The sequence below is a fragment of the Leucoraja erinacea genome, chromosome 31, assembly GCF_028641065.1.
Source record: "Leucoraja erinacea ecotype New England chromosome 31, Leri_hhj_1, whole genome shotgun sequence".
Taxonomy (NCBI): domain Eukaryota; kingdom Metazoa; phylum Chordata; class Chondrichthyes; order Rajiformes; family Rajidae; genus Leucoraja; species Leucoraja erinaceus.
In genome coordinates this window covers 23,043,581-23,056,779 of record NC_073407.1, presented here as the reverse complement: position 1 = coordinate 23,056,779, position 13,199 = coordinate 23,043,581, and the positions used below count along the sequence as shown (strand labels likewise).

The 13,199-nt window shown below is 44.9% G+C and overlaps 1 protein-coding gene across 1 annotated transcript in view; it reads right to left on the bottom strand.

Annotated features, from left to right (window-relative positions):
• Nucleotides 1-13,199, bottom strand: part of LOC129711801 (pappalysin-1-like) — a 241,752-nt gene that overhangs the window by 179,361 nt on the left and 49,192 nt on the right. The window contains exon 8 of the mRNA XM_055659738.1: nt 9,513-10,005. Within this exon, the coding sequence (XP_055515713.1) occupies nt 9,513-10,005 (493 nt within the window). The remainder of the gene's footprint in view (nt 1-9,512; nt 10,006-13,199) is intronic.

Below are 13,199 nucleotides of genomic sequence, written 5' to 3'. Positions count from 1 at the left end.
CTGAGTGACTCCACCACTTTGTGTCCTTTTCAATTAATAGGAAGTATTTGTCACTCGAGGCAGTGGTGTTAAATAGAAATGTGAAAAAATAGCAGGGCAGCACAGTGGCCAGCAGCTCCAGGGACTCGGGCTCAATCCTAGCATTTGGGCATGAAGGAACTGCAGATGCTGATTTCCACAGAAGACAGATACAAAATGCTGGAGCAACTCAATGGGTCAGGCAGCATCTCCGGAGAAAAAGGCTGGGTGGCGTTTCGGGCCAAAACCCTTTGATGCTGTTTGTGTGGAGTTTGCATGTTCTGCAAGCAAACAACAGACAATAGACAATAGGTGCAGGAGTAGGCCGTTTGGCCCTTCGTGCCAGCTCAGTTCATGAGTTCAAAAGATAGACACAAAATGCTGGAGTAACTGTGCGGGACAGGCAGCATCACTGGAGAGAAGGAATGGGTGACGTTTCGGGTCGAGACCCTTCTTCAGACTGAGAGTCAGGGGAGAGGGACACGAGAGGTATGGACGGGTAAGGTGTGAAAACGAGAGATCAAAGAGGACGAAGCTCAGGGACGAACGGAGACTAGATCGTTGTTATCTAGGGGAAGCTGACAACGAGGCATACAATGAACAATTTAATCAGGAGGACAGTCAGATTGGTCAGAGAACTAGGATGGGGGAGGGATGGAGAGAGAGAGGGAAAGCAAGGGTTAATAGAAGTTAGATAAGTCGCTATTCATACAATATCGTAGTCGCTGCCTTAAAAAGGCTGGCAGTATCATCAAAGACCCATACCATCCTGGCCACACACTCATCTCCCCGCTACTTTCAGGTAGAAGGTACAGGAGCCTGAAGACTGCAACAACCAGGTTCAGGAATAGCTACTTCCCCACAGCCATCAGGCTATTAAACCTGGCTCGGACAAAACTTTGATTATTGATAACCAATTATCTGTTATTTGCACATTATCATTTTATTTATTCATGTGTGTATATATTTATATTATAGTATATGGACACACTGATCTGTTTTGTAGTCAATGCCTACTATGTTCTGTTGTGCTGAAGCAAAGCAAGAATTTCATTGTCCCATCAGGGACACATGACAATAAACTCACGAACTTGAACTTGAATTCCTCGTGCTTAATCTTTTCTAGTGCCTCCCCCTCAATTGGCCGTCCATATCCTCTGCATCCTCTGGCCTGTTTTATTAATTACTCAGTTTTATTGGCCGTTGCAGACTATTCTCCCCAAAAGGCCCTCGCTGTGATGTCGAGGAAGGCAACACAACTTGTACGGCTACATAATTTGATAGACGTGCGGTGGGAAATGAATCACAGCTATGTCCAGCAAAAGAAAACATATGGGTCTGCAAATTAGATTTGCTTCATTAAACAAGTTGGCTCAAACAGGGAGATTCCATGCGGTTCGAAAGTTAATTTCAATTAGGAAAACCAAAACATTTCAGACCATAGCTTCCGAATAATTAGAATAAATTTGACAAAAATCGGTTAAGGGGAAACTTAAAACAGAAAGGCAACTGTATCTTTGGCGATTCTCATTACGTCATGGAGACTTAAACAGAAATGCAGATGTTAATACAGGAATCATAGAAAATAGGTGCAGGAGTAGGCCATTTGGCCCTTCGAGCCAGCACCGTTATTCAATATGATCATGGCTGATCATCCAAAATCAGTGCCCATTCCTGCTTTCCCCCCATATCCCTTGATTCCGTTAGCCCTAAGAGCTAAATGGAACTCTCTCTTGATTACATCCAGTGAATTGGTCTCCACTGCCTTCTGTGGCAGTGAATTTCACAGATTCACAACTCTCTGGCTGAAAACGTTTATCTCTGTCGTAAATGGCCTTATTCTTAAAACTGTGACCCCTGTTCCTGGACTCCCCCAACATCGGGGACATTTCCTTGATCATTGTTGCTTTTTGCATATATTTCATTCATTAGTCCTATGTAGTCTATGTTTCACTTTTCCTTGGCCCCTGACTCTCAGTCTGAAGAAGGGTCTCGACCTGAAACATCACACACTGCTTTTCTCCAGAGATGCTGCCTGACCTGCTGAGTTACTTCAGCTTTTAGTGTCTATCTTCAGCGTAAAGGGACTGTACTGTTTTCTCAAAACCAAGGTGGAGGCCTCCATTTGATACTTCCGTCATGCACCTATACCCGTTCACAGTAACTGCAATGTTTGCAGATTTGAAGGACTTGGTCAGCAGAGGTCAGATTATCTATGGAATAGGAGTGTCTTCACATGATGACAAGAGACAGATTAAACTCTACAAATATGCAGGCAGATGTGCCAAGTTGCTGAGGTGTTTAAAGCCAGCCCAGAGTGGTTGGATGGTCACATGTTGTGAAGCGCGGGAGTGAAGAAGACTGCAGAAAGTGGTGAACACTGCCCGGTCCATCACGGGTTCTCACCTCCCCACCATCGAAGGGCATGTACCGGAGTCACTGCCTCCACAATGCAGCCGGCATCATCAAAGACCCACACCACCCTGGCCACACACTCATCTCACTCCTGCCATCAGGAAGAAGGTACAGGAGCCAGGAAACTGTAACATCCAGATTCAAGAACAGCTTCTTTCCTACAGCTATCAGGCTATTAAATACTACAACCTCCAAATAAGCTCTGAACTTGAGGGTTTTGGTTTTATCTTTTTGCACTATTACTGTTTTTTTGTTGTTTTTATGCGTGCAAATATGCGTGTGAGTATTTGTGTGTGTGTATCAGTGTGCGTGTGAGTATACATGTGTGTATATAATTGTGTGTGTGAGTATACGTGTGTGTGTGTGACTGTGTGTGTGAGTATGTGTATATGTGTATATGTGTGTGTGTGAGTATGTGTGTGTGTGAGTATAAGTGTGTGTGTGTATATGTGTGTGTCAGTATATGTGTGTGTAAAAGTGTGTGTGTGAGTTCATGTGTGTGTGTGTGTGTGAGTATATGTGTATGTGTATATGTGCGTGTGTGTGTATATGTGTGTGTGGGTGTGTAAGTGTGTGTGTGAGTATACGTGTGTGTATATAATTGTGTGTGTGAGTATACGTGTGTGTGTGTGTGACTGTGTGTGAGTATGTGTATATGTGTGTGAGTATATGTGTGTGTGTGAGTGTGTGTGTGTGTATATATGTGTGTGTCAGTATATGTGTGTGTAAAAGTGTGTGTGTGAGTTCATGTGTGTGTGTGTGTGTGAGTATATGTGTATGTGTATATGTGCGTGTGTGAGTATATGTGTGTGTGGGGTGTGTAAGTGTGTGTGTGAGTATATGTGTGTGTGTGTAAGTGTGTGTGTGAGTATATGTGTGTGTATATGTGTGTGCGTGATTATATGTGTGTGTGTGTGCGAGTACGTATGTGTATGTGCCCTCCATGAGTGTAGACGTGTGCATGATATGGACTGGAAAATCACATCCACAAGCAGTTGATGAAGAAGATGATGTCGTAAATCCAGAGTGAATGAGAAGATTTGTGTAGTGACAGAGTTAGATTTGGAGAATCATTGAACGTAATGTACCTGGAGTCAAACAGGGCCAATTCTGTGGGAATAAATCTGCCAGATATATCCACATCCAGTTATTGGTGTGAGGACATTTTAACTTCTCTCATAAGGAGCATTTAATACCCTGCTTTCAGCAAGGCATCAATCTCAATGGAGTGCACAGTTAAAATCTGATGATGTACAGGACTGCACTAACGTCTTGGCTTTATATAGTCTGTTGTGCTGCGGTGAGTAAGAATTTAATTGTTCTATCTGGGACAAATGACAATAAAACACTCTTGACTTGACTTGGTTTCAAGACTCCTCTTGAAGCAAGTCTTTTCTTTCTTTGTGTTAAAGGGCCTGTCCTACTGTACGAGCTAATTCAAGAGTTCTCCCGAGTTTCCCCTGATTCAAACTGGGAGAATTACGGTAATGGCAACTCATAGGTACTCGGGGCTCTCATGGACATTTTTCAACATGTTGAAAAATCTTCACGAGTCTTCCCGAGCTTACCGCGTTTCCTAAGTACCTGCCGTTAGCGTTACGAGCCGCTAAGAGACTTCCCGAGCTCCGACGTACCCGCTACGTTTATTCTACGTACTTACCACGAGTTAGATTTTTTTTAAACTCGGGAGAGCTCTTGAATTAGAAACATAGAAACATAGAAATTAGGTGCAGGAGTAGGCCATTCGGCCCTTCGAGCCTGCACCGCCATTCAATATGATCATGGCTGATCATCCAACTCAGTATCCCGTACCTGCCTTCTCTCCATACCCCCTGATCCCCTTAGCCACAAGGGCCACATCTAACTCCCTCTTAAATATAGCCAATGAACTGGCCTCAACCACCCTCTGTGGCAGAGAGTTCCAGAGATTCACCACTCTCTGTGTGAAAAAAGTTCTTCTCATCTTGGTTTTAAAGGATTTCCCCCTTATCCTTAAGCTGTGACCCCTTGTCCTGGACTTCCCTAACATCGGGAACAATCTTCCTGCATCTAGCCTGTCCAACCCCTTAAGAATTTTGTAAGTTTCTATAAGATCCCCTCTCAATCTCCTAAATTCTACAGAGTATAAACCAAGTCTATCCAGTCTTTTTTCATAAGACAGTCCTGACATCCCAGGAATCAATCTGGTGAACCGTCTCTGCACTCCCTCTATGGCAATAATGTCCTTCCTCAGATTTGGAGACCAAAACTGTACGCAATACTCCAGGTGTGGTCTCACCAAGACCCTGTACAACTGCAGTAGAACCTCCCTGCTCCTATACTCAAATCCTTTTGCAATGAAAGCTAACATACCATTTGCTTTCTTTACTGCCTGCTGCACCTGCATGCCTACCTTCAATGACTGGTGTACCATGACACCCAGGTCTCGCTGCATCTCCCCCTTTCCCAATCGGCCACCATTTAGATAATAGTCTGCTTTCCCATTTTTGCCACCAAAATGGATAACCTCACATTTATCCACATTATACTGCATCTGCCAAACATTTGCCCACTCACCCAGCCTATCCGTCGAATTAGCTCGTACAGTGGGACAGGGCTTTAACTCTTCCTGAAGAAGAGCCTGGAGCAGCTCACTGAAGGCGGTGAACTCAAGCAATGAGGAGACCTCATTGTGATAAAAAGAAAGATATTGGACCCAAACTTGGAAGGAATTCAATCCAATCGATAAGGGAGTACATCATGACAGGATGGTGGTGCAATCAAAACAGGGCAGATACCTGCTTCCACCGAGGTATCATAGACCTACCAACACTGAGAGTTTAGTATAGTTTAGTTAAGAGATACAGCGGGGAAACAGCCCCTTCAGGCCACTGAGTCCGCACCGACCAGCGATCCCCGCACACGAACACTATCCTACACACACTAGGGACAATTTACAATTTTACCAAGCCAATTAACCTCCAATCCTGTACGTCTAGATCCTGCCGGAGTGTGGGAGGAAAGCCCACGCAGGTCACATGGGAGAATGTACGAAACTCCGTACTAGACAGCGCGCGCGATCGGGACCGAACCAGGGTCTCCGGCGCTGTAAGGCGGCAACTCTACCGTTGCGCCCACCTTACCGCCCACAGGAGTTGGGTGAAGATGAAACACACAGCGGATGTGGCAGAAGACGAGGGTAAATCTGACATCCATCACACCCTGGGTTATACACAATCCTGCAGACGGAGAGCATCCTGCACCAGTGGAACAGGCACAGGGCTGGATCTGCAAGGATTGCCCATCGGTCCAAGTACCCCAGGGACTCAGTCTCAAAGTAAAGCACCCACAGAGTACGGCCATCTACTATGGATGCTTGATTTCTTTGCCCCTTTGTTTTTTTCAGTAACATATGTAACTTAGCGGAGTTTAGCTGTGTGTCCCTTTAAGAATTAAGCCATGTTACCATGTGTTCTTGTACAGGCCACTATCTTGGACCATAGGACAGAGGAGCAGAATTAGGCCATTCGGCCCATCAAGCCTACTCATGCATTCATGTTCATAAGTGCACAGAGCAGTATTAGGCCATTCGGCCCATCAAGTCTGCTCCACCATTCAATCATGGCTGATCTATCTCTCCCTCTTAACACCATTTCTCCTGCCTTCTCCCCATAACCCCTGACACCCGTACTAATCAAGAATCTGTTGATCTCTGCCTTAAATATATCAATTGACTTGGCCTCCACAGCCTCCTGTGGCAAAGAATTTCACATTCGATCATGGCTGGTCTATTTTTTCCTTTTCAACCCCATTCTCTTCCCCCCGTAACCTTTGACTAACTTATTGTGAATATTCACGAGGCTGGAGGCCACTGCCTGCCACAGGGTGGCTGGACAGAGACCCTTTCACCCATCCCTGCAAGCTCTGCTGTTTAACAAAGCACTTTATTGGTTTAACCAACAAAAAGCTATCCTCCAGGAAGTAGTAAAATGTAGAAAGAATGAACTTGCTCAGAATGGTGAAGCAGACTCGCTACTGTTTTCCTTTCAGTGCCTTCTTGTCGGGTTGTAAACATGGCAATATCTCTCCCCCAAAGACTTTGTATTGACTTAACACCTTTCATATCCTCTGCAGGATGTCCAAGGCTGCTTTACGGTCAGTGAAGCACTGTAGAATTGTGGTCACATGCCACCCAGCAAGATGTCACAAGCAGCAACCTAATAAGTTGATTTTTATTAATGATGTTGAACGAGAGATTAATATTGGCTGGGATCCCAGGTGTATCTCCGAACCACCTGTGTGGGATCTTTTTAACAGTGGCGCAGTGGTAGAGTTGCTGCCTCACGGCACCAGAGACCCTAGTTCGATCTTGACGTCAAGTTGGGAAAAAGGGGAAGTACAACGGGATCTGGGGGTCCTTGTACATCAGTCTATGAAAGTAAGCATGCAGGTACAGCAGGCAGTGAAGAAAGCGAATGGCATTTTGGCCTTTATAACGAATCGAATATAGGAGCAAAGAGATCCTTCTGCAGTTGTACAGGGCCCTAGTGAGACCACACCTGGAGTATAGTGTGCAGTTTTGGTCCCCTAATTTGAGGAAGGACATTCTTGCTATTGAGGGAGTGCAGCGTAGGTTTACAAGGTTAATTCCCGGGATGGCGGGACTGTCATATGCTGAGAGAATGGAGCAGCTGGGCTTGTACACGCTGGAGTTTAGAAGGATGAGAGGGAAATCTTATTGAAACATATAAGATTGTTAAGGGCTTGGACACACTAGAGGCAGGAAACATGTTCCCGGTGTTGGGGGAGTTCAGAACCAGGGGCCACAGTCTAAGAATAAGGAGTAAGCCATTTAGAACGGAGACGAGGAAACACTTTTTCTCACAGAGAGTGGTGAGTCTGTAGAATTCTCTGCCGCAGAGGGCGGTGGAGGCGGGTTCTCTGGATGCTTTCAAGAGAGAGCTAGATAGGGCTCTTAAAAATAGCGGAGCCAGGGGATATGGGGAGAAGGCAGGAACGGGGTACTGATTGGGGATGATCAGCCATGATCACATTGAATGGCAGTGCTGGCTCGAATGGGCCGAATGGCCTGCTCCTGCACCTATTGTCTATTGACCTCTGGTGCAGTCTATGTACTCTATTAGAATTCCATTCAAGCTGTGGCACAGCAGGTGAGTTGCTACTTTACAGCGCTTGCAGCGCCAGAGAGCCGTGCTTGATCCTGACTACGTGAGTTGTCCGTGCAGAGTTTGTACATTCTCCCCGTGACCACGTTGTGGGTTTTCTCCAGGTGCTCTGGTTTCCTCCCACACACCAAAGGACATACGTGTTTGTCGGATATTTGGCTTGGGTAAAATTGTAAATTGTCCCTAGTGTGTTTCGGAAAGTGCTGGAGTCCGTGTATCGCTGCTCGGCACGTACTTGATGGGCCGAAGAGCCTGTTTCCATGCTGTGTCTCTAAATTCTAAAATCAAAAAATTCTAAAGACGTTTTCAAACTCAGCGATGTTTCAGGTCAAGGCTCTTCTTCAGACTGAAGAAGGATCCTGCCCATAGACATCACCTGTCCATATCCTCGATAGATGCTGCCTGACCCACTGAACTGTTCCAGTACATTGGGCTTTCCTGTGTTTGGCTTTTCACTTGGTTGATTCCGTACGTTTTTGTCCAATCTTTTAAATTTGACATTTGTTCCGTTTTGTATAAATACAATTCATCAGGTTAGTATCATGGAGCGCAAAGTAATTACAACCTAAAAGCAATGAATTTGCCTCAACGTCTATGCTGCTGAATCATCTGCAAATCGGGGTCAAGGAAAGAGCGTTCACGTCACGGCCCTGTTTCCACCACCCACAAGAAACACAAGAAGCCACAAGACAGGCACCGTTGTATGCAGATGCCAAGACTTGTGTTCAGCTCTGGCTGAACAACTTCTAATCCTGTGTGTGGACTCGACAAGCAGAAGATCTGCAAATCCATTTGGTTCCTTCCTATTCACCTGGTGGCCAACATAGGAGGGATGAAGTATGAAGGGGGTACATTTGAGGCATGAGTGGCCCAGGTTCCGTTTCGGAAGGAATCATTTAGGTGCAAAATAAGTTGACAAGTCTACCGGCCGACACTAAATATCAGCAACACAATCATGACTGTTTCCTCTAAAGCGAAGGCAGAAAGAATACATTAGCAGTTCAGCAAACTTGTCACTGATCATATCTTCATGCACTCCTCATGCAAAGCCAATGCACAATACTAGTCTGGATGACCCAGTGCATTCAATAAGTATTCATCTGGGTTACATTGAGGAGATGTGAATGGTTTATTAAAAAAAGCTGAGACCATTTATCTTTGGAAGATGCTTTGGAATCTTAGAAGTTTAATGATAATCGCCACTGTCACTCTTCCAAGTTGGATTAAGTTCCATTTACTGCACTTAGGTTTCAAAAAGAAATGTTCCTAATTTTGGGATTCCACTATCAAATGATCTGCAATCTTAACTTCTGTGAGTTATGTCACTGGTGATGGCTTCATAACTTCTAACAAAGTACGAGAGAAAAGGAAAGGATTGTAATTTTAGTTCAGTTTCGTTCAGAGATACAGCGCGCAAACGTGCCCTTTGGCCCAGCGAGTCAGAGCGAACCAGATATCCGCACATATTAACACTATCCTACATGAGGGACAATTTTTTCATTTATACCAAGCCAATTAACCTACAAACCTGTACGTCTTCGCTGTGTGTGGGAGGAAACCGATATCTCGGAGAAAACCCACGCAGAAGAACGTACAAACTCCGTAAAGACAGCACCCATAGCCGGGATCGAGCCCGGGTCTCTGGCGCTGTAAGGCAGCAACTCTACCGCTGCGCCACCGTGCCGTCCGTAATTTTGGGACGATAAAATGTAAAACTGCATAAAATAACTCTTCAGGAAGGTCGGAAAGGTACTCCTTTCCAATGAAAGTGTTACTGCCTTACTTGCCCCGTACCCATGGACCTTCTTTCATTTGAGTAAACCTGGCTCTGAGCCTGGACTCGAACAAGTCTTTGGCACAAGAAACATGAAGCAGGTAGTGAATGGTGTGAACAAAGTTGACTTGTGTACTTACACATCTTCAAATTTCCTGCTCAAGTCGGTCACCGTGACGGTGGCTCCCTGCTGGAACGGTGGATGGCGGTGGATCTTGTACCGGATGGCTCGACATTCTCCGCATAAAACATTGTGCGGTGCTGACGTCAGCATAGCAGCATCGATTTCCAGATGCTCGTCGAGGGTGTAGAGCCGCACGGCGTAGACCTCCTCCGTCACCATGAGCTTGAGGGTGATGGGGACATCGCAGAAGACTTTCTGGGCCCCGAGCGAGATTTCCTTTCCGCTCACTGTCAGCAGCTTGATATTGTGGATGGCTTCGTGAGTGTCGTCTTCAATAAAGGTGACCCAGACCGTCAGGGAGTCGGGAATCAATGCGTGGCGGAACTCCAATTCCAGGTAGCAGCCCTGAGCTTCTGGACAGCTCGGAGGGACCGTCTTCACATCAACACCAGCATCCGGGCTCCATGTTTTCACACAGTTTTCACAAGGTTGTTCTACATCAGGGGGTCCTGGACAAAAAACATTTAAAGCAAAAAAGTGAAACCGTCCCAGCGATTAATGAGAATAAATGTGTCTCGACTACTGTGCAAGGAGGAACTGCAGATGTTGGTTTATACCAAAGGTAGACACAATTGAATTGAATACATTTTATTAGCCAAGAATGTATACATACAAGGAATTTGCCTTGGTGCTTTGCTCGCAAGTAACAACATGATATGCAGTGGACAATTAAGCTGGAGTAACTCAGCGGGACAGGCAGTATCTGTGGAGAAAAGGAGTAGATGACGTTTCGGGTCGAGACCTTTCATCAGGCCAAATCTGATAAAGAATCTCGACCCAAAACATTACCTATCCCTTTCCTCCAGAGATACTGCCTGACCCGCTGAGTAACTCCAGCACTTTCTGTCTATCTTCTATCCCAACTATGCTTTGTTTACTTTAGTTTGGTTTAGTGATACAGCGCGGAAACAGGCCCTTTGGCCCACCGAGTCCGTGCCGACCAGCGATCCCTGTACACCTGCACTATCCTACACACTAGGGACAACTTACAACGTACATTTTTTCTTTACCAAAACCAATTATCCTACAAACCTGTACGTCTTTGGGTTGTGGGAGGAAACCAGATCACCTGGGGAAAACCCACGCAGTCACGGGGAGAATGTACGAAACTGTGCACAGATAGCACCTGTCGTCAGGATCGAACTAGGGACCCTGGCACTGTAAGGCAGCAACTCTACCGATGCGCCACCGTGCTGCCCTGTATTCCTTGTTTGGATATGGGCTGGGCTAAATGCTTGTCAAATTGAGGGTTAACATTATTGTACGACTTGACACATGGTTTTCACGTTCCATCCAACGAGAAATGTTTGCAATGCTTCAACTGCTAAATATCTATATAAATATTCACAGCATGATTCAGTTGATAAGTTTCCTCCCATTTCAATCGGTATATTAATGCACAGTGTGGTCAGAAAGATGAATGGTTGATATTCGATGCGTGTATCCTATGGCCACTAAACTTATTATTTTCTGCACCAACTATTCATTTTTAGGAAATATTTATTTTCTCTCATCTTACTGTTTATTTTCCCTGTGTTTGATTTATTTGTCCCTCATTTATTGTGTTAACTTATAATGCGTTTCAACTGAAGAGTAATGTGGGGCCACTGAAAGGGGGGGGGGGGAGCATGAAGAATGTACAAAGTGATCGCCCCAGCAGAAAAGAACAGATTCCTTTCCAAACAAGATAGATGCCAGAGAGCAATTGTTGCTTTAATTGCTGCCAATTGCGTGTTTGAAGTTTAATGCACGCTAGCCTAGTTTTGCACAAATGGCGCATGCTATTCCTCCTTGGATTCCAATGCAGTGTGTTCCTTAAGGGACCCCGAGCAAAGTGTTAAACCTTACTTAGAATGTGTTCAAATATGCATCTGATTGGAACCGAGTTCTCAGCAGTCTCACCATACTGTCCAAGTTGGACACAAAGCACTGGTTCCAGATGGAGCAGTCACATCCATTTGGATAGAGACAAAAGACTGGAGTAACTCAGTGGGTCAGCTCTGGAGAAAAGGAATAGGTGATGTTTCGGGTCGAGACCTTTCTTCTGAAGAACTCATAGACATAAACATAGAAAATAGGTGCAGGCGTAGGCCACTCGGCCCTTTGAGCCAGCACCACCATTCAATATGATCATGGCTGATCATCCAAAATCAGTGCCCCATTCCAGCTTTTCCCCCCCATATTCCTTGATTCCATTAGCTCTAGGCTAAATTTAACTCCCTCTTGAAAACTCAGGACAGACAGCATCTCCGGAGAAAAGGAATAGGTGATGTTTCAGGTCGAGACCCTTCTTCTGAAGGAGGGTCTCGACCCGTAACATCACCTATCACTTTTCTCCAGAGATGCTGCCTGACCCGCTGAGTTACTCCAGCTTTTTGTGCTTATCTTCAGTTGAAACCAGCGTCTGCAGTTCCTTCCTACACATCCATTTGGGTTGTTAGATGTAGGAATGAATCCACACCTAGAGATTCCAGAGTAGGGGATTCATCACACATGTAGGAAGTAATTGCAGATGCTGGTTTATACCGAAGATAGGCACAAAGTGCTGGAGTAACTCAGCGGGTCAGGCAGCATGTCTGGAGAAAATGTATGGGTGATGTTTCGGGTCGGAAACTGAGGAACCTTGGGTTGGAGTCTGAAGAAGGGTTCCAACCCAAAACGTCACATTTCCTTTATCTCCAGAGATGCTGACTGACCCGCTGAGTTACTCCAGCACTTCGTTGCCTATCTAGGCTTATCACATGATGCTGTTACATCCTGTCTTTACTTTTCTCAATCAGTCTAAACAAAAATATGTTGTTATATTCCTTCTTTTAAATCATCTGGGAATTAGGAACCATGAATATTCATGTCAGGTGGACCAAGTTCATTTTCAGCTGGCTTAGTTACATTCTCTGCATGGTGAAAAGGGAGAAAAGGTTGAGTAGTCTTTCCCAACCTTCTCATTTCCAAAGGTTCCCACCTGCACAAGGTGATGCTTCCAACCCTCAATGGTGGCAGATACCTGCTCCCGCCAAGGTACCATAGACCTACCAACACTGCGAGTCTTGTATAGTTTAGTTTAGAGATGCGGCCTTTTGGCCCACCGAGGCCACACCGACCAGCGATCACCCCATACACTAGTTCTATCCTACACCCTAGGGACAATTTACAGAAGCCAATTAACCTACAAACATGCACATCTTTGGAGTGTGGAAATAGTTTCTAGTGTTATTGCATGGTAAGAAAATGCATTGAATTGGTGATACAATGAATATAGAGAGAGGGATACCTATGGAAACCTAAGGAATATTTTCTATCGGCAGCAATTACATTTAAGGCATATATAGTATGAGTAAAGGATATTCCTGAAACTAAAAAAAAGTTACTGCATTTAGCAACTGCAAAGTTTGGACCTTTGCAAAAATGAAACCTATGAACATATCTGTGGTGTATCTGTGGAATTCATTGCCACAGAAGGCTGTGGAGGCCATCAATGGATATTTTTTAAGGTAGTTACAATTAAAACACAAAGTAAGTGCTATAAATCCAGGATAAACTAAGAAAACCAAGCCCAAAGCCAAAGTATTATCTAACTATCTAACTAAATATGCCAACTTGCAATAAATAACTCTGTATGCAAAAAAAAAAACAGCTACCTACA